At 43.1% G+C, this 19,832-nt stretch overlaps 3 protein-coding genes across 4 annotated transcripts in view; all 3 read right to left on the reverse strand.

Annotated features, from left to right (window-relative positions):
* LOC140252555 (acyl-coenzyme A thioesterase 1-like) lies at window positions 1–6,505 on the reverse strand. Its single transcript, XM_072337393.1, has 3 exons — window positions 5,935–6,505; window positions 5,254–5,456; window positions 1–3,926 (listed from the first exon to the last, which is right to left on the reverse strand). Exons 1-3 carry the CDS (start codon window positions 6,386–6,388, stop codon window positions 3,324–3,326), a joined length of 1,260 nt encoding a protein of 419 aa, XP_072193494.1. The 5' UTR covers window positions 6,389–6,505; the 3' UTR covers window positions 1–3,323.
* An 839-nt stretch (window positions 6,506–7,344) lies between these two features.
* Window positions 7,345–14,682, reverse strand: JMJD7 (jumonji domain containing 7). 2 transcript variants are annotated; one of them, XR_011903674.1, is made up of 9 exons: window positions 14,581–14,682; window positions 14,057–14,210; window positions 12,719–12,972; window positions 11,979–12,035; window positions 11,473–11,568; window positions 10,720–10,796; window positions 9,621–9,780; window positions 7,612–7,952; window positions 7,358–7,527 (listed from the first exon to the last, which is right to left on the reverse strand). XR_011903674.1 is itself a non-coding variant. In XM_072337394.1 (8 exons), exons 1-8 carry the CDS (start codon window positions 14,645–14,647, stop codon window positions 7,864–7,866), a joined length of 954 nt encoding a protein of 317 aa, XP_072193495.1. In that variant the 5' UTR covers window positions 14,648–14,682; the 3' UTR covers window positions 7,345–7,863. The 2 variants fall into 2 exon arrangements, 1 of the variants encoding a protein (XP_072193495.1); XM_072337394.1 differs by having other exon boundaries at window positions 7,345–7,952.
* Window positions 14,683–14,748: 66 nt separating this feature from the next.
* MAPKBP1 (mitogen-activated protein kinase binding protein 1) overlaps window positions 14,749–19,832 on the reverse strand; it is a 92,642-nt gene continuing 87,558 nt past the window's right edge. The window contains exon 31 of the mRNA XM_072337677.1: window positions 14,749–19,579. Coding sequence (XP_072193778.1) covers window positions 19,286–19,579 — 294 coding nt within the window. The 3' untranslated portion in view covers window positions 14,749–19,285. The remainder of the gene's footprint in view (window positions 19,580–19,832) is intronic.

A 19,832-nucleotide genomic window follows, 5' to 3' on the forward strand; every position in this document is an offset into this window, starting at 1 on the left:
TTTAGGTATCCATTGAAGAGCTTCAAGGGTTTTCTTCCTTTGTCAACTACACAGAACCTAAGAACAGATCTGTCAAAGTATGGGAAAAGAACCCATGAAAGAAAGGTCAGTTTTATAAGATTTCTCAAGGAGCCTTGAAAAGTACAGGGTTCATTGCTTCATGCAGTGCTCAAATCATTTCAAACTGGTGTTCCTGACCAAGAGTCCCTGCAGCCTTTTCTGAAGGGCTATTTAGAGTCAGATGGAGCCACACAAAGAAAAACTGCATTGTGACACAGAAAACCCACAATGAAAAGAAGCTGTATCCAAAGGTCTCACAGCGTGCAAAGAGCCTGTGGCCTACTTCACTGACAACTACTTTAAAATAATAAGCTATATGTGTGACACATCGCTCAGATCACATTCTTTTGGGTTATGTCAGATTCAGGGGTGAGATAGGGTTAAAAAAATTCAAATCACAGATGGGATTTTGTCACAGCAATTACATTCTCTTTGGGATAGTTTTCACGTTGGGAGACCACAAGTTCAACCAGAGCAAAGAAGGAAAACTTAAAGAATGCAATGACAAGTCAGCAGCCTCTATAATGCCCAATTACAAATGAGCTATGGAAATGATACTGCCCAAAAAGAGCAGTGCAAGATGTATCATTCCCTTTTAACAAATGTATTCGTAACTGCTTACATGTGCAACTGCTTCTCAGTTTCTTATGAAGCTCTTCTCGTTCTCTTATTAGACACAGCACTATATAAAAGCAGGACTGTTGCAAGCATCGAGCTGAGATGTTTTTGTTCAAGTGAGCCTTCTGAAGTGCTATTTCATCTGAAGCACTTTTCAGTTACAAGAAAATTACAAGAAAAGATTTCTGCATCATCTTCGTTTTATTAGTTCTATCAGTTGTGCTTAGCATGGGCTCTCTTTTGCAGCTTAAAGATCAATAACCAATCATTAAAAAATACCTTCCCCGTCATCCTTCAATAATGTTGTCCATACGCTGCAAGCCTGGAGAAACTACACAAGGCAGCCTGACTCTACAGGCTGCCATCAGTAGAATCTTAGTCTCCAACTCATAAAAATGTAATCTTAGCCCCACCCGTCTAAATTACCTCTTCAGCAGAAGAAATGCTAAGAATTTAAAGCATTCTGCAAAGCAATGCAGAATAAGCATTTTAGTGAAAATAGGCCACTTCCAATTACTTGATATTAGACTCCCTTTGGTTTCCAGATTCTATTTCCTTAAGATAACTTTGAAACATGAACTTCTGAGAAGGCCAGCTGATTTAAAAAGAGTACCCTGCACAGCTGAGCCAGCTGACATATTTTCTTGTTTGAATATGGCACGGATTCAGCTAAATCAGTCTTTTCAGTCTTTTTACTGCTTAATCAGTCTTTTCAGTCGTTCATGCCAGTCACCACCCATGTGGTAAATAAAGAGCTTTCAATTGGCTGCCAAAGCTTTGATTTCAAAGTGACAAAACAAAGAGGTCCTCTGTGCTACCATCAGCGATGGAGTCACGTTGCAGCTCTCCCTACCTCGTTTCAACACTGTTCTCCTTGAATGAGACTGCTGAATGCGGCAACGTAACAGACTGTATGAAAGCAACACTGACAATGTTGTACATTTACTGATGAAAAGTATTTTTCCTTTAGTAGTAGTTTCCCATAGTGAAAGCAAATGCTTTTCCTCAACAGCTCACAACATTGTGATTCAAAACATAGGTCTGTAAACTGCCCACTGAAGACTGAGAAAGCACGTCTTCATTTCAGAAGGGATTAAAACAGATGTGAGGTGCATCACAGAACACACTGTACTGCATAAGCCTCACTGTGTTCAGTAAAACAAAAGAAATAAACCATTCATCTCCCTGAAAACCTCCTAGCACAGCATGCTGAGCCTGAGACAAACCTGGATGAATGACACAGATGTTTTTTGGACTACTTCAATAAAACAGGAAAATGATGGAGAAAAGAATGACCAATTATCCAAACTGAACTGCTCAAATGTGTTTGAATTCCCCTGTTGACACACACTGCTCTTCTGCTGGGTCCTACCCATTCACCAGCTGCCATTTGTGCAGGATACAGACACACAGAGCACAAACAGAAATGAAGAGGTAGTAACAGAAATCCTCATAGATCACCTGTATGGGTGGCTAGGAGAGAGTGATCCCTGCTGAGCAATATTCACTCACCTTCTGAGGAAGGGGCAAGAAATGGGAAATATGTGAGAGAGCACACTCTACATCAGATATACTGCATTAGACTCCACAGCCCTTTAAGGCCCAAGCATTGCTCCCTGAGGAACCAAGGCTACAATCCTGCCTTCAGCAGGACCTGGGCTCCCTGGGGGCAGGAATTCCCCTCAGCAGGAATTTGTGCTCTCTCCAAGATGAGGTTTTGCTTCCTCAAACACAGATACCCATCTTCTACTTCCTTCTGTGGTCAGAATGGGATTACAGGAATAAACTGAGCTTCAGCATCCAAAAGCAGGTACTTAAAACACCCGCATCACGCCCAATCTTGAGCAGTGTGTAAACTCCTACACAAATTTTCCCCCTCCTCTTTGTGATAAAAGAGGTTAAGAACTGCATAGGAACTCTTCAGACAAGCAGAGAGATAGCTTATGACTACACTAGGATCACTGCCTGTGCATTTACAGGCATTAAGACAGTCAAAGCCTTTGTTCAGATAATTTCAAGTAAACTGTGCAGACACACAGACATATTTATTGAGTAGTGCAGTGTAAACTTCAGCCTGACATGTAGCATATCTGGAATCAGCAGGAGATACCACCAGTGTAACCTCAGTAAGATTCATTTCTTCTGGATTCTGAAGTATCAGAAACAAATGTTATCGCTGCACTTCAGAATAAAGGAGAAGAGTGCCTCTTCACTCAGCTGGGATCCAAAATGTAGCATCATTTTTCTATAAAAATGTGAGCAAATAATATACCAAGAGGAAAGGTAAGTGCATGTGCTGATATATTACTCCAAAAAAACTCAGTCTTTATCTCTTTTAATTAAAGGTGTAATGCAATTCAATGGAGGACACCCCTTCAAGAGTATTTTCTGCTGCAAGGGGAGAGGGACAGAGACTGAAGGCAAAGCCAGCTCAGTATAAATGCAGCCTTCATATCACCATGCTGGGTCTTCTCTGATGACTCTGACATACCGGTAGATCAGATGGTGCCAGTCTACACTGCACATGGGGGCAAGACAGTATTCAAAAAACTCAAAAATGAGAAATTACTTGGGAAGATTTTGGACTTAATACAGTAAGAAATGAAATACTAATCCTGCCGCCACTGCTGACAGCAATACCTCCACTACAGATTGCTCTTAGGAATGTCTGAGTTCATCAGGTGTTTCCAGAAAAAGGCCTGTATCCTGTGCCAGGCATCTTCTTGTGCTCTGGCATGCTCCCTCCACTGCCCTCCCCACTGTATAAACACCCCAAACACTCTGTGGATTGAAGACTGGCACAGAGGCAGGTATGGCGGCTCCAAGAGATGCCCTGCTCCGGAATAGGAGCAAAACTCCACCTTCCGTCCACACTGATGAAGGCGCTGAACAGCATCCTGGCAGTAGAGGTCACTTTTCCAGTTCTTATCATCCAGCCCTGACAGGAAGAGGAACTTGGCCAAGGACTTCTCCACGGGAATGCGACTATCCCAAGTCGCTGGGTCTCTGTGATCAACGAGGACATCCGAAAAATCTATAAGACCAGACTCCTCACTGGTCTTCATTCTCCCCAAGTCGTATGGGTGGGCAGGAATAGTGAAGCCATCTCCCCTTAGGGGAATGAAAGAATTAAAGCCACTTCCAGATATGCTGACAGCTGCCTTGATGCCAGGTAGAAATGTGGCCATGGAAAGGGCTAGATCAGCTCCTTTAGACAAGCCCAAAACACCAATTCCACAATCTTTCACCTGAAAGACAGTTATGAAACAGCCATTATCAACTGCTCATATCCTGGGCTGGCATAATATCTCTCCTTCGGCTTCTTCACACCTCATCTCATTAAAATATCTTTTTTACCCATTTCCTTTCTCTGTTTGGGTACTATCACTCCCTTATTGATCCCCTCATAAGAGTGACTATGAATTCAACAGCTCCTCAGTATTTCCTCCCCTGTAACACTTTTTCTTCCTGGTTAAATTCATACACAAAGCCTCTTGGCTTCTTCAGCATCCTGGCTTGATGCTTCCTCTCAGTGCTGTACATTTTACTGCTCTTGCCTCCAGAAACTCACCTTAATCTTCTCTCTTCAGGCCCCCTGTGGAAAAACACTCTTCCATAGGTTTACTTGCACTGATCGTCTTTCTTGACATTGTTTTTTCAAACTCAGCTACAGCTGACCTGTTATTTTCTGTTACATCTTGGAACACACAAAGCCCATTACACTTGAGGCTGAATAAATTCAACAACTGTTTAAATTAACTTAAATATAGTGAAGGCTCTTCACAACAAATTGATCTTGTAATGCACCCTGGTCCTGTAAGATACTCTGGAAGTTTCACAGCTCTACGAGAAACAACACAAACAGCAAGGTTGAATTCTGCTCTCAAATCTGACCAAATCCCTGGTATCCATGTGCTAGAAAACAACTGTTTTGTTAAATGAGCACCACATTAAGTAGCACTCCATCCAAAGCTTTAATTATACTTAGTCTCTTATGCTTTAAATGATATATTGCTATAAAAGTATTTTTCCCATTCCAGGTACTTCCTCAAATACAACCCCAGCATATAAAACAAGGCATATTCTCCCATGCTGCAACTTCAAGAGATTCTGTTGTTACAGCATTCTATTACTGCTCTGTGAAACGTGGTCAGAGTCAAGAACCTACATCTCAGAAATAGTGGAAAAAGTCAATGGATTTTTTTCTCTTCTAAAATCTTGTAAAAAAAAAAAATATATATATATATATATATATATTTTATATATATATATATATATAATCTGCCTAAGCAGCAATAATCCAGGAACTGTTTTGATATAAATCATGTACAAATACTGGCGTGCATAACAGCACTCCACAGACGGCCATAAGGTGCTCTGCAAAGCAGTGATCCAACTATTTGCAAAACTGGAGCTGAGGCACATTCTTTTCCATTTAAGATTGTACTGTCTTTCAGACATGCTGTCTCCCTCTTCACCTCAGAAACTCAGCTACACGCAGCGATGTATAGCACTTTGCATTAGGAAATTAGAGAATAGTTTCCAGTAGGAAGAGTACCATGATTTGTCTCCTACCTGCTGCTGCTTCTGCAAAAAGTCTATAGCCTCCCGAAAATAATCCAGTTCGAGAATCTCTGGCATAGCAGGAAGATCTTCAAAGGCCATGTAAGCCAGGGCTAGAGTCACAAAGCCTCTGCTAGCCAGAAGGCTTGCTCTGTATTCAACAAGTCCTCCTCCAGATCCATACAAATCGATAAGACCAGGGAATGGTCCAGGTCCTGCAATGAAAGTTATATATATATATATATATATATGTATACATATACACATAGTTACATATATATATATATACAGACTCACAGAGAAAAGTTTCTAGAGGTGTCCTTCCAGTAGCAACCACTCAAAATCTATCAGATCAGCAGATATCAAAAGGAAATCATCCTCTGAATCTTTACATGTCAGTTCTCAGGCACGCATACAATCAGTGTTGCTGACAAGTACTATTTCCTTAAGGCTATATCATTGCAAGTCTCCCCTATGGATTATCTCAGACATTTCTGTGAGCAGCACAGAGTATGGAAACTGACTTCCAGAGTCTCTCCCCAGTGATCAGTTCTCTGCTAATTACGAAGGTGAATTCACCCTACTGCCAGCTAAGGGAACCATTAACAGGGGCCTTACTCTGGGTTGCTAAGTGTATCCAGAGGCCACAGGGAACACACAGAAAGCCAGAACGGGATTAGGATTACAACTCACCAGGAGGGAGGAAGAGAGTTGCTCTAAGCCGACCTTCTCTGACTGAAATCCTCTTCACTCCCTCTCCTAAAAAATACCGCTCATGGGTGCATTTTCCCAGCAACTGGCTCATGTCCCCATGCCCCTCATACACTTCCAAGTCTACACAGAAAGGGGTCATGACGTTCCTCTTTGCCAGCCGCTTATGTGGCGTTTTGGACTGCAGAGACCACAGCAATCCCATGGGCTCCACTCCAGAATAGCTGCCCCCCAGCGCTGGGCAGCTGGTCAGATCAAGCTCCCCACTGTCGCCAGCCCTGTAGCGAGCGTGGGCTTGGAAGAGCTCCCCACCCTCATCCAGAAGGCAGGCTCTGAGTGTGACTGCCTGCCGCGGGAGGAGTCCGGTCACACGGATCTGAACGGGGTCGTCGAACAGACACCTGGGAGAAGGCAGAACGGTCACCTGCACCGCCATTGAGCTCCGCGGGAGAGGAGAGGAGCCTGCTGCTTTTTGGAGAGACTCAAGCTGTGTGAAACGGGAATGTCGGAAGCCTGCAGCTTCCCAGGCTTAAAATCTGCCAAAGTCCAGAAGGAAGCACGGTGACAGCTTCCTCCAGCCAGCAGGCAAGGGCTGCTGGGAGGTGTAGTTCGGATTACGCTCGGCTCCAAACACATCGTCTCAGATGTCCTGCACAAAATGACCTGCGGGGACAGAAGTTGACGGTTCCTCCTGGCGTGCATTTTATTTCAGGATATATAAAGATTAAACTAATGACCCAGCACCTCAAATGGTAAAAAAGACAATCAAATTGTCTTGTGTCAGCTGTCTTTGTAGACTGGGTTTTTTTCTTCACAGCAGTCAACCTTCTCTAAAGGGAATCCGTATTTTCCTGACCAACACACGTAAAATACATTTCCTGATGTTTCTAATGAATCTTTGAAGATTGGCTGATAAATACCAACCTCCACCAATCCTAAACAACAATATCTGTCTATTTAATAGCCTCATATTCCTGCCCTGCAGGTCTCAGACATGTAGTGAGTGGTCTCAACTTGTTTAGTGGAAATACGGAGCTGAATTAAGGCTACGGGAACAGGCTCCTGGCTCACACAACCTGACTGACTGTGTGTTAGGCTGGTGATAAAGAATGTCCCAGTCGACTCCCCACAGACTGATAAACTATGTCCTGTCACAAGCCCACAGGTGACATCCAGATTTACTGGCAAAAGGAACTCTAAAACCACCACTGAGGGTACGAGAGAATGAAGCTACATTTAAATAGGTAAAATGAAATCAAAACAGGTAACAAAAACATAGATTAACAGGGACTGCTGCCACCACTGTCCTATCCATGTCCTTCTAGACTATTGCATGCATCGCACTGTTTGAAAAATGTCAGAATTAGTACCAATGTAAGCTTATAAACTGACCTTTTATTGCAGAAGTTGTAATTTCTCACCATCAAAACACCACAGCCACTGAACTTAATGAAACACAACCAGACAGGCCATTGGACTTAAGCTGAATAGATGTGTTGGACCGATGCAGCTTGATGCACACAGGGGTAGCAGAGCAGATCCTTCCTTGTTTGTTTGGCTTGTTAGGAAAACAACCTGTAGATGTGAATGAATGCCGTGGTTTCTATTTAGGGATTTCCAAAACCCAGATTCCTTCCCTTCGAATTTTATTTTGCTCACCATCACCAAAGCGATATGCACAGATCTCAAAATTCTGATGCCAAATCTTCTACTTACAAGCCAGAAAACCTGGCCAATTGACCCAAGACTCTGAAATCAAGCAAAATAGCCACGGTTTGTCCAACAGATGTTGCTGAGGATAATTCAGTGCTTAGCTCTTTTCACTTGTATCGTGCTCCAACTCCAGTCACAGACACTGACAACTGCATCACACGAGAGAGAAAGACTGCAAGTTCCAGTGTCCCACCTCTGTCATAACACTGTCACAGCTTTTGTAAGACAATCTAGCAGTTGATAATAGCTGTACTTTAGGTCATATTCCATGTCATACCAATAATTCACTGAGGAAAGAAAAAAAAAAGAAATAAAAGGCATTCCTAAAGCTGTAATGTAATGATTTGCAAGCATGTTTACAGACAGTTTTAGGCAGCTCAGCTAAGTAGAGGTTTTCCATTCTCACTGACCAAACTTTGAAATGAGCAGAACTGTGACTACAGCCAAACACAAGGTAAGCAAACATTTGAGTTCTTCAGTAGCGCTGCCAGTGCAACTCTGTCTTCACCAAACTAACTCCTCTTCAGACTCTATACTGGGAATTCCTTGGAGCAAAAATTTGGCAAACTCTATGCGAACACATTTCTGCTTCTATGCTGACCAAAACCAGCAAATGCACTGCAAAGTTTAATATCTAGATAGAAACTTCTCTTAGAAAAAGCATGTAGCAGATGGCAAACTCACCATTACTTCACAATGGTTGTTAATGAGACAGTGCTATAATTCTGTGTCTCACTTTAAATTGGTGTAACGTCTGCTAAAAAATAATAAGCCAAGCAGTCTAATACTGTACCAATGGTTCTTGAAGAAGAATATACATTTGTTTTGGACTCTCCCTGGACCAAATCCAGATAACACTGACTTTGAAACCACATACAGACTGCAGTGCAGTTAACAGTCAAAAGGCCAAATAAACATGGCAACCCTTTAGTATTTGTTAGACAGGAAATAAAAGAGAGGCCAGAGGCTTTCAGCTGGAAACAGCTCCACTTTTTCTAGGCAGTTTTTAAGGATTGATGCAGCAGTACTGGGGAAAACAAGCAATTGGAAATACTACTTTACAGATAGTTTGTCTTTTTGTCACAGTATCACTGATGCTGAAAAAAAAATGGCCTCCAATATTTGCACTGCAGCACAAATACTAATGTTGTTATTCACAATACTGTATTTACTTTGTCTGGGCAGGCAGGATCACTCTAAAGGGTAGCAAAAAGGCTTCTGCAAACATGGCAAAATATAGAGGACATAATGATAATGCTTCATACTGCCTCCCACCCATCCTCACTCCTTCACTCGCAACACTCAAAATTCTGAAGCATTCTTGAAAAGGAGGGGGAAAAAAAAACAACAGGGAGATGAAGACACAGCCTACAAAGAAAGAGAAGGCAAGACTTTGGATAAGCACAGGGGAAAGGTAAAAGAAGCATGAGCTCACTAGCAAGGCAAGAGACAGAGTCAGAGAAGATTCCAGCTCACATAACCATGGACTGGCTTTCACATCGTGTCTACATCCATGCCTAAAACTCACACTTTCTGATTTCCTTTCCTTTCTCCAAAGCGTTTTGTGTTGACATGCTGATGTCACTCACTACATGCAGTTCCTTTGTGAAAGGTACTTAAATTTGCAGTTAGCAGACTAGGCAACCAAATACTCTCCTCTGAATCATAAACAAAAACTGAATTAGCTTTCATTCTCTTGATTTAACAAAGTCTTTTCTTCTGCCACATCCCTAACAGTTGTTGACAATCCTAAAGATTATACCCAAAACAGACTGCAAGAAGTTAAGTTTCACGGCACAGAGCAGAACCAGCTTCTTCTGAGATCTTTCTTTCTTCCTGAAGGGAGGCAGATGATTTTGTAGGGACCTTTGGTACCGGTTACATTTTGCTATGTGATACCTACCCGCACACCCAGCACAGTCCAAAAAGGTATCTGGCAAAGCCATGTATTTTACCTGCTATACAGCCATGTGATTGCTGAACATGGTGGAACCAGAGAGAAGGGAGGTATAACATCTCACCAGCTTTCACTGTACACTGCAAAGGTTTTGCCTGAGCATACTCTGGATATCGTTCCAGATTTGGGTTCAAAGGGTCCAGAGGGATCCAGGGCACCTAGAAGCAAGAGCATGTTATATGACAATAACCCTGGCAAGCATTTCCAGCAAGATTCCAGTAAAACAACTGACAGCTAAACTTTCTAGTTATGCAACAGGTATTTTGCCTAGAAAAACATGACGTGTTGCAACCGGGAATAGGTCAAGGATGCAAAAATCTGCCTCCTTCAGTGAAGTGTTTCTCATTATGGAAAAGCTGCTAAATGTCAGGTATCAAATTTAAATCTTGTGGCATAACATTCAAAATGCCTTACAAATTTAGGAATTCCTTCTTTTCTTCAAGTTTCTCATCTGCTTTGATTCCTGACAGCTAAACATCCCTCTTCCTGCTCGCACATCCCCATTGCCTGCATTAACTTCTATGCCCAACAGTCACAAACCCAAGCACCGCACCTCAGTGAATTACAAGAAAGCTTCTGTGAGTTCCTAGGAGCACCACTCTGGAAACAGAGAAAACATCCCAGCTCAAGTTCAGCCGTAGCATCAGTGCATAGCACTAACGAGACAAAAGACACTGACTCTTTGTGAAGCGCCTCCAGGTCTGTACATTCTAATCAAGTACATATTGTTACAACTAAGAAGCCACAATCTATTCACTGAGACATGTATGGATTATTGAACTGGGTGATACTGTTTTAAAGCAAAAACAATTTCTTTACTGTTGATTCACTAAAACGTCCTATACTGGATCTATTTCAGATTGGTGCAAGGCAGACAATGTATGACATCGGTGGCTTCAGGAGTGCAGTAATGTGTGGTCTTTTTCCCCCTGGAAACCAGATATCCTTTACAAATAACAAAATACAAGTGAAAAATCTGGTTACTCTTTCAAATAATGAAGAACTTCTAAAAACCTATCAAACACCTCAGTTAGCTCAGCAGCGTCCAAATCTAGCTTTACTTTACAAACTGACTGTGTTCTCTGTGTCATCTTTACCTTATCTGCAGTCTTTTCATCCACAATTTCAAATGAGCCATCTTCTGACACTTTGTAAGTTGCTGCCTGATAGAGCTCTGGAATTACAGAAGGAATTAAATAGTACAATTGAGAGTAGTACTCAGAGACACTGATAGAAGGGCACATCACACACACACAATTAAGAAAAAAGACAGCGCTCTATTTTCTGTTTTCTTCTTAAATCAGTCTAGCCAGATAGCCCTCACAGTTATTCACATCTTGTGGTTAGTCTCACACTTCTAATTTTACCCTATTACCTGCTTCAGATAGTGCAAGCTGCTTTGCTTCCAGTGCTTATGATTTTCCAACCCCTCGAGGAGTTAGAAAAAAGACTGTCCAAAAAGACAGTCACTCTTTTACTGTAAGCTCCCAAATGTAAGCATCACTCCACTCCGTTTTTTAACAGTATCTTTTTTTACAAGGTATGAATCATATGACAACGCTGTAAGCAAAATAGAAGCAGTATAATCTCCAGATCTAATACTGATAATGCTAATAATGAGGCATCCACAACCTCTCTGAGCAATGTCAGTGAACCTACATAGGATGTGAAAACCTGACCTCAGAATAAAGTCTATCTTACAAAACCACATGCTCTATGAAATAGATTTCTGTACACAGTGGAAAGAACAACACTGCTTAAACAGGTTCTCTCTGCTTTCATTTTTATGTCTTTCAGTATTTAAACCTCCCCTTCCAGCCTTCAGACACATAAGCATAGAAATTTAGTACCGTATGGAATGAAGGGACGGTCACTCGGTGGATGCAGTAGAAACTGTTTCTCTCCAGATATCACACAGTACAAGTTCTCATAATGATCTTTATGTACTAAGATTGAGGAGAGAAAAAAAAAAAAGAGATGTGGAGAGAGAGAAAAAAACACCGTGCCCTTTCCTTCTCTACATCAGAAACAATAGTATAACAGCAGTGCCAGCTTCATCAGGTTGCTTCCTCTTTTTTGTGACCATTGGGAGTGGAAATCAATAATATAATGTTGTAGCAAATGTACTCAACCAAGAACATTCCAAACCCCTTTATCAGTAACACACAAGGTAGGTCACAATAACCTGTGTGGGACAATATCACGTGAAGTCATGCAGAAAGATCTGACTGTATTTATACCTAGGTCTTATCACTGAGAGGACAAAAATCATCAGTGCTTTGCATGATGCACACCAAGTCCACTTAACCCTGTTCTGAAAGCATAAAAAAGACTGACAGTGCCATACAATACCTACAAGATGTCACAGCAGTTGATTCCCCAAGCCAGAAATTCACAGCATCAGGCTTCTTCCCTATATGGTTAGGGAACAGAGAAACATTCTCAACAAGAAAGCAAGTTGAAGTGTCATGTTGACAAGGATTTTATCTTATTTTCTGCCAACTTGGTTTATTTCTGTCCTTCAGCTTCCTTCCTAACTGTGACAGCCTCCATTGCAAACAGCACCCTGTAAGTAACACTAACCCCTTTCCACAAGAGAAGCCATCATAGCACCCACCAAACTTCATAATGCATTACTACCCCACACCAAACTCATGGTTACAGCCCTTCATTTTTCCATCCTGAAGCCCTGAGTTTTAGTTCATGGATGAGCCACAACAATAGGAAAAGACACCCGCAATTGTGAAGAGGTGGGGCTGTGTGTTCACTCATTTGTTAGGCACAAATTCATGTCTAAACACGACTCTAAATCAGAAAAAAAAAAGCCACTATATTGAAGGAAGTGCTGCACAGCACCCTCACTGCATTTTTGCACTGTGATGGTGCCAACAAAGTGAGACGCTGATTTTGGAGTAATTCAAACACAAAACCAGAATTGCTCTAAGATTATTTTACCACTTCAGTTTTCTGAGGAGATGAAATCAGGTTGTGCTGTGGCAACCAGCAACAGAAACTCATTCCACGTGTACGTGGAATGATTGTTTTAAAGCTTAATACAGCAGATGTTAGTCAGCATAGGAGAAACAGAAAGTTTACCGAGAGCCTCACTCATCCATGGTATATCGGGCTGCACATCGCAGATCAGTTCAGAGAACTCCTCAGTAAGGTTTGAACACTGCTTCTGCACATAGAATACATTGGGAGAGGTCACTTTCTTCTCCACAATGTCCAAAAAGTCCATGAAAGGCATTTGGCGCTCCTCTGGCATGACAAAGCGGTCGTGGAACACTGCATCTGCGTAACCATTTGGTGTTACTGCCACGCTCACTACTTTGCGGCCCACTACCTCCCTGCAAAATAAACCAGAAGTTTACAGCCAGACCTTCATTCACTCCTATGGACACTACTTACTCTAACAGCTGTCATGGTTTTGCAATTTTGTAATTTTGCTATCAGTATTCCACATCATAACATCATGTTAAGCATAGATAATTTTGACGAATCTGCTGCTCACAGAAAGAAGACTACATGTCCCAGGGAGCACCACGGTCAGTCAAATGACCAGGACTATATAATCTCACTTCAGTGCTGGACTCGCGCTCTTGGATCCTGCCAGCCAGGGGGAGAGCCGTGTGGGAGCGTTCCAGCCGTTTCGCCTAGAGTTACAGTAGGCCTCTCGGATTCGGGACTCACTCTCTCTTATTTTACTCGATTCGTTAGCTTTAATTCCAATTATATTGTATTATATTGTGTTATTCTGTATTCCGATATAGTATTTAGTAAAATAGTGTGCCTCCTTAGATCGCTGCCGCTGTATTTATTTCCTTTTCCCTGTTTTCTTTTCCTTCTGGGCCAGCGGCCTGCGGGCCGACTGCCCCCCTGTCTTGGGTGCAGGTAGATTTTAGGCTAACCCACGACAACAGCTCACTCCATGGACAGCAGAAGTAAGAAACCTGACTTTTCATGGTGTCTCTGGGCAAGATTTTCTACTGCTGACAGCCTGTTCCAATTGCTCTCTGCAGTCAAGGCAAGGGGAATATGTCCTGCCTCTCTGAATTCTCCCATCTCTAACAGGTGAGCCCCAAAAGAGGCTCCCTGGTTCTCAGCAGAGGTAGAAAGAGGGGCCCCTTTGGTTCCTTCCGTCCATGAGCTGTGCCAAGATGCAGTAGGTCACGAACAGGTCAGTCTGTCTTGGTGTTGGTAACACAGCCACAATCCTGCCCTTCCTACTCAGTCTGAGCTGCTGGGGGCACTGTGTTTGTATGATGAAAACTATTCTCCTGTTTCCAATGTTGTGGCGAGTCCAAGAGTGAACACTGCTTTCGTACAGACCCGCACAGGACACTGGGGTAACTGACCAACACAAACAAGAGCACAAAAGGCCTTTCATGGAGGCCAGCTCCCACTGGGCCATGCCTGGAAGCCCTCCCATACCTGAGATATGCCAAGGTCCATTTGCGCAGCGCTGGCCAGTGGCCAATGGCATTCCGGATGATGCAGGGTTTATTTGGGCTCACCCACTCTCGGTAGAACTCCAGCGGGGACGGAGGCCTATCGAGATAGGGCACAGACTCCATCCACCCCAGCTCTGTCCAAGCAAACAAGCAGCAGTTTTAGTGTGTCAGAAAAGCTAACTGGCTTCCAACTCCCAGCCACCAAGAGCGAGCGGTGCCCGGGGCCGCAGTCGCTCTGTTTAAAGCCATAGATGTTACTGCAGAGCACTTCGGTGCCAGGCGGTCCCCGTAGACAAGGCCCGGGTCCCACGAGAGCTGCACCACGTGGCGAGCCGAAGCGTGCTACGGGAGCCGACAGCGCAGATACCGCAATGGATCGGTGCTTTGCTTTAGGGAGGTCACGTAGAAAAGGCCCCTCTCCAACATTTCAGGACACCCCCCTCCGCCCCGCGGCCTCCCGCCCCTTCCCCCCGGCCGATCTGCAGGGCCCGGCCCCGCGCTCACCGCGGGCCTCCCGCGGGAAGGCGGCCAGGCAGCCCCGAACGGCCCGCAGCGCCGCGCCCTCCGCCATGCCGCGCCGCCTCCCCGCACGGCGCCGCCTGCCAGGCCCCGCCCCCGGCGGAGGGGAGAAGCGCCCGCCCCCCCATCCAGAGCAGCCCCGGCAGGCACTGCTGTACCAAATGAGCACGTTTTTATTGAAACACTTCTAAGACACGGAATACAAATGAATACAGAGTTTAAAAACAGCTCCCGCACAGGGCGCCGCGCAGTGCAAAAAAAAAAAAAGAAAAGAAAAAAAAAAAAAAAAAAAAAAAAAAAAGGTTTTTATTTTTACAAATCCAGAAAAAGGACATTCACGTGGATTATTTCACTTAGAGGGAGAAGTATAAAAACATCTATAAATAAATCAAGAGAATAGATTTCCCCCCCCCCCCCCCCATTTTAAACAGGTGAAGGAGAAGGGCTGGGTTGACACCCACAGAGCTCTTGGGTGCCCCCACGACATGCAGAGAGGACATGGCTTATTCCTAGTGTTGCTGCCCGGTGCCTGTCCATCCTTACAGCAAGGCTCAGCCCACGACCTACACTGTATGGAACAGCTCAGCCACAGAACGCAGCGCCTGCTCACCCGCGGGCAGCACCAGTCGCTTGTTTTAATGAGGTTTGTATCATTTAGTGTTCTGGATGCTGCACATCCAAGGGAAGGGGTGGCACAGAGGAAGGGAAACACCATATACATGCATGAATTTACCAATAGTGCTTAAATAACTGTATTTTTTTTTCTTATATATAATTATATACATATCCTTTCTTTAAAAAAAAATTAAAAAAAAAAAAATTAAAAGTTTGTACGTTTCTGCTCCAGAGAATGAGGGTTTCTCTATAACGGTGTGATGGATTCTGCACAAAATGGGAGATTTTGGTGAAGGAGCCCCAAGGCCTGCCCCAACCGTCACCTGGGAGAGCCAAGAGAAAGGAGACACCTGAGAGAGGAGGCAGGAGAAGCAAAGGACCCATGTAAACACACGGCCTGGGTACCCTGAGGGAGGCTGCAGCCGCTGCCCGGGAAGGACACTGCACCTGCTGCCCTCCCCCTGCACCACCTCAGAGGCCTACAAGCAAAGCAAGGGTCCCAAAGCGATGCTATTCATAAGCAAGGTGGGGGAAAATACACAATTCTCATTTTGAGCAGAAATGCTGGGTATGAGAGGACAAAAAGCATCTAAGTAAATTCTTAATACAGACTGTGCTAAACAAACAACTCGTTTTAGTACAGGCGTCTGGTTGTATCTGTTCTAACACCCACACAAACCTGTACGAGGGATCACAAACCAGTACGAGGGATAGGCTCAAGCTAACCACCTCCTCCCAAAGACTTTCTCACTTTCTAAGCTATTACTATTCCACGTTTCTCTGTCTGGCCTAACTGCCAGCCTGTAACAAACCACATTTACAAGGTGCAAGAAAATGTATCCCATTTGTGCTCCGCACTGTAAACTAGGATTTTTTAGGAATATGCCCCACTGCTACAATAGGAACTTAGCAGGAAAGAGACAGTTGCATTCATCTCAAATACGAAGCATCAACACACTTGTGGCACTAGCAGCTCTTCAACTGAACTTCTCAGTTCTTTACTTCCGAACCTTGGGCAAGCAGCTGGCTCTTTTGCCTTTTAATAAACATTTGCTTAGAGGGCAGCAAGCAAGGAAACAAGAAGCCTGATAGAACATTCTTAAAAACACTTTTGGATTCATTCAGCAATTACAGATCACCACCTCCGTCCTAAATCTACTTTCCTGAGGCTTTTCTGTACTTTATCTTAAATGGTTACTGGCCAAACAATGTTCTTTGGACCAAGACCATCTCTACCTCTACTGTTTTCTGAATGTCCTACATATACTATTCTACTTTAAACTACACAACCACCCTCTGTCAGCCCACCCACTTGCCTGGTGCCTCTTTTACCATCATGTCAGTCAGAATTTACCTCTGGTTTCCTGCATGCAGCCACAATGCCCAAGCAAAATCCACTCCAGGAAGCAAAACCTACTCTGATCAGCTTAAAAATCCTATTTGCTTCACACACCTTCTTTCCAAGGAGCGCTGCTTTATATCACTATTCCATTTGCACTGGTTGTTGTTGTCCTTTAGTTCGATGTGAACTTCGCTCTGACCACTGGCTCTCTCCGGCCGTTTTTGCCACTACCTCATAATTGAAATAATGAAATGGATAATAAAACTGCACAAGGAAATAGAATAAGGAACTCTCAAATCATAATCTTCAGTACCAATAGATACCTGGGTTGAAGGGGCTGCTATTTTACCTGAGTGTCTTGAGGTCCCAGCAGAGCAAGAAGTTACTAGGACATATACGTTCACAGTCTGAAAAGGAAGAACTAATCGTCCCAAAAGCAAGTTTGACTCACACTAACTCCATCACAGCCCAGCACAACTGCCACCGGACACTTCACTTATAGCACCTCCAGCACACCTTTTTACTCAAGGAAACCAACAGAAAGTTTCTGTACTTTTCAGTTTGTCTTTTTAAAAACCTCTCTGCCTATGGGACCCAGCACACGCATCAGTTCAGCACAGCACAATGATGAGACAGGACTAGAAGATACCACTTCTGAAGTTTTAGTACAAGTCCACCAAAAGAAAGGTTAGCAAGGACACCTGTGATACTCAATGAGGCAGATTTACGTTAGGGACAAAAGCAGTTGGAAAGCTCTGAAAGCACTCCGCATACTGCCACATTGCAAAGCACTGAGCAGCAGTGATCAGGCAAGGTAACAGTGACAACTGCAGATTATTCAGCCCTGGATTACACTGAAGAAATAAACCACCCTACACCAGTCTGGCTGGCCCAGTAGTAAAAAAGGCTGCACTGCAAATCCCCAGTCACAGAAAGAAAAAGCAAAGTTAATCAACAGACTGCATTTCTGAGTGCCATAGGGCTTCAAAGAGATGACAGCCAGGACAGCAAAATGAAAGAAGACTGCTACAAGCTTTCAGCCCACAGAACAAACTGATGCAGTCTAGCTACCTTTAAGTGAACGCCACAGAAGCTAGCATTCTCTCACTCACATGAAAGCTTGTTACTTGCATTAGTTTTATAAAGTGGGAGTATAAAATAAGAAGCACACTGCTCTGCCTTAAAATAAACACAAGTAAATTAGGAGGTTGTAGAAAGGAGTGAGAATTACAGGGGAAGGTACTGAAGAGTTTTACTGTTGGTTCATCATGGGGGATTTTTTTTGTTAGTTTTATAGCTTATTGTTGACTAATAAAATATCACTGGACAGTTTTAAGTCATAATAAATAAAAGTTGGCGGCATAGTCTTAGAGAAGGTGAGAAGAATACTGTACACACAAACGCAAGAAACAATGATTTTCCATGTCAGTCAAGAAATCAATGAAGAGAGGCTGGGGGTGGGAATGGCAATAATCACATTCAAAAAATATTTTGGTATATTCTTGGAAAACCATTTTCTGTGGGTAGTTGAAACAGAATTAGAAAATGGACAAGAATCCCAGCTCTCTTGGGATGTAAGTATTCTGTTTTCCTGGAACAACAAGGAAAAAAGCTCTTCTATCAAGCCTGTGAAATCAACAACTCATACAGATGAGCGGTTGTACTGAAGATCTCTCACATCCAGAGTTACGCTGTTGGAAACCAGGCTTTCAGTGTGATCTCTCCACAAATAAATCATATCCCCAAATTTCCCAGTACAGATAACATCCAAGTTGATATCCAATTCCTAAATGTGAAAGGTGGCCGAAATGAACTTTCCTATTTGTATATAACCCCCTTTTAAAAATGTCTGCAGAAGAACATCAACGTAATATCAAATTCCAGATTAAAAATATCACTACTGGATTTGTTAGGCAAACTCCAAAGCTTGGCCCAAGGGCTGTGGAGTCTTCCCCCTGGAGGCAAATGCAGATAAAACACAGGTATGAGGACTGTCTTGTGAAACAAAGAAAAAAGCAGACAAGAGTAGTCATAACAACAGCAGAATTACTCCAAGTAATAAACTATGGAAGGAAAAGAAAGAACAGCAAGACAAAATTTAAGCAGAAACCAGTTCATTAATTGCACAGACACTCCAGCCTGTCTCCCTCTTGGAGATTTATAATACAGGGATTGTTCCTCGCTGGGATATGGCAAGAGATTGACATTTTTTTGTTAAAGGATAGATATTGGTCACAAACGTGACACAGAGCAACAGTCAGAAAAAAATAAATTAATAAATAAACCCATAAAAAGTCTGCTTCTTGATTCTCCTAGAGCTTTGGAGAAGGGATCAGCTTCACTTGGACTCCTTTGTTTTCAGTCCGCAGTTGAGAAGTTCTTGGATAAATGAGATTTTCTTTGTTTCTTTAGGTGCCAAACACCCTGATCTCCTGGCTAGGAAGAAATTTCAAGGCAATTTCTCCAAACTCCTCTTTCAGAATTTTGTCTAGAGACAATCTAGAGACAGGAAGTTGAAGACGACTGGGAAAAAAAAAAAAGCATTAAAATTGTGTCCAGCACATTCCTAAGAATTAGAGCAAGCCAACTGTAGGGGCCTGAGGAAATCAGTTAATAAAGGTCACCCCACCAGCTCTAGACCAGTGTGATGACAGCATTGGTCTGAAGATCTCTCTGTGGTCCTCCTCTTCGGATTATTTCTGTGTATTCACAAACACCTGAAAGACACCGCTTTTAGAGTTTCTTGTCCATGCGTCGTTCCACAGCTTGTAACAATAACTCCGAGTACTGTTCCAGCAAAGCTAATGTCTGTTCGTCTCCTAAACTCTTGGGACTTGGTAGATTGGCACCACATTTGTCATTTAGTGACCTAGCAGTATCTTGTGGCTTTGTCAGTACCTCCTTAACCTTTGGCAGTTCTTCCTCATGCTTCAGGGAGTCCAACTCTTTCTTCATTAAGGAAAATGTTTCTGTCAGGAGGCCTGCTATTTTATCTTTGTCAGTAGATGACTCCGTATCATTTAGCACCTGAAAACAGAGAAGGAAAAGAAAAAAGAATACATTGGGTGTCAGGTAGTGCACAAAGCAGCAGTTTCAGCTCTTTTGGAAAGTGAAGCCATGAAAAAGAAATACAGACCACTCAAGTGTCCTTTTCTTCAACACTCCTAAATTGGCATGACTACCAATTTAATCATATAGCAGAGTATGCATCTGATACAACTAGCCGCACAAGAAACAGAGGCATTACTCCAAAAAAGATAGACGTGGGAAGCATATTTTT

This window comes from Excalfactoria chinensis, chromosome 5, assembly GCF_039878825.1.
Source record: "Excalfactoria chinensis isolate bCotChi1 chromosome 5, bCotChi1.hap2, whole genome shotgun sequence".
NCBI classification, from domain to species: domain Eukaryota; kingdom Metazoa; phylum Chordata; class Aves; order Galliformes; family Phasianidae; genus Excalfactoria; species Excalfactoria chinensis.

Bases quoted from the DNA above. Each gene is read 5' to 3' on its own strand.
- LOC140252555 (XM_072337393.1), bottom strand. From the start codon at position 6,388: ATGGCGGTGCAGGTGACCGTTCTGCCTTCTCCCAGGTGTCTGTTCGAC. The intron at 5,457-5,934 runs GTGAGTTGTAAT...CTTTCATTGCAG, and splicing joins AACTCTCTTCCTCCCTCCTG to GACCTGGACCATTCCCTGGT. The intron at 3,927-5,253 runs GTAGGAGACAAA...ACTGTCTTTCAG, and splicing joins TTTTGCAGAAGCAGCAGCAG to GTGAAAGATTGTGGAATTGG.
- JMJD7 (XM_072337394.1), bottom strand. From the start codon at position 14,647: ATGGCGGAGGGCGCGGCGCTGCGGGCCGTTCGGGGCTGCCTGGCCGCC. The intron at 12,973-14,056 runs GTATGGGAGGGC...TTTATTTTGCAG, and splicing joins TGGACCTTGGCATATCTCAG to GGAGGTAGTGGGCCGCAAAG. The intron at 9,781-10,719 runs GTAAAGATGACA...TCTTGCTTCTAG, and splicing joins ATGAAAAGACTGCAGATAAG to GTGCCCTGGATCCCTCTGGA.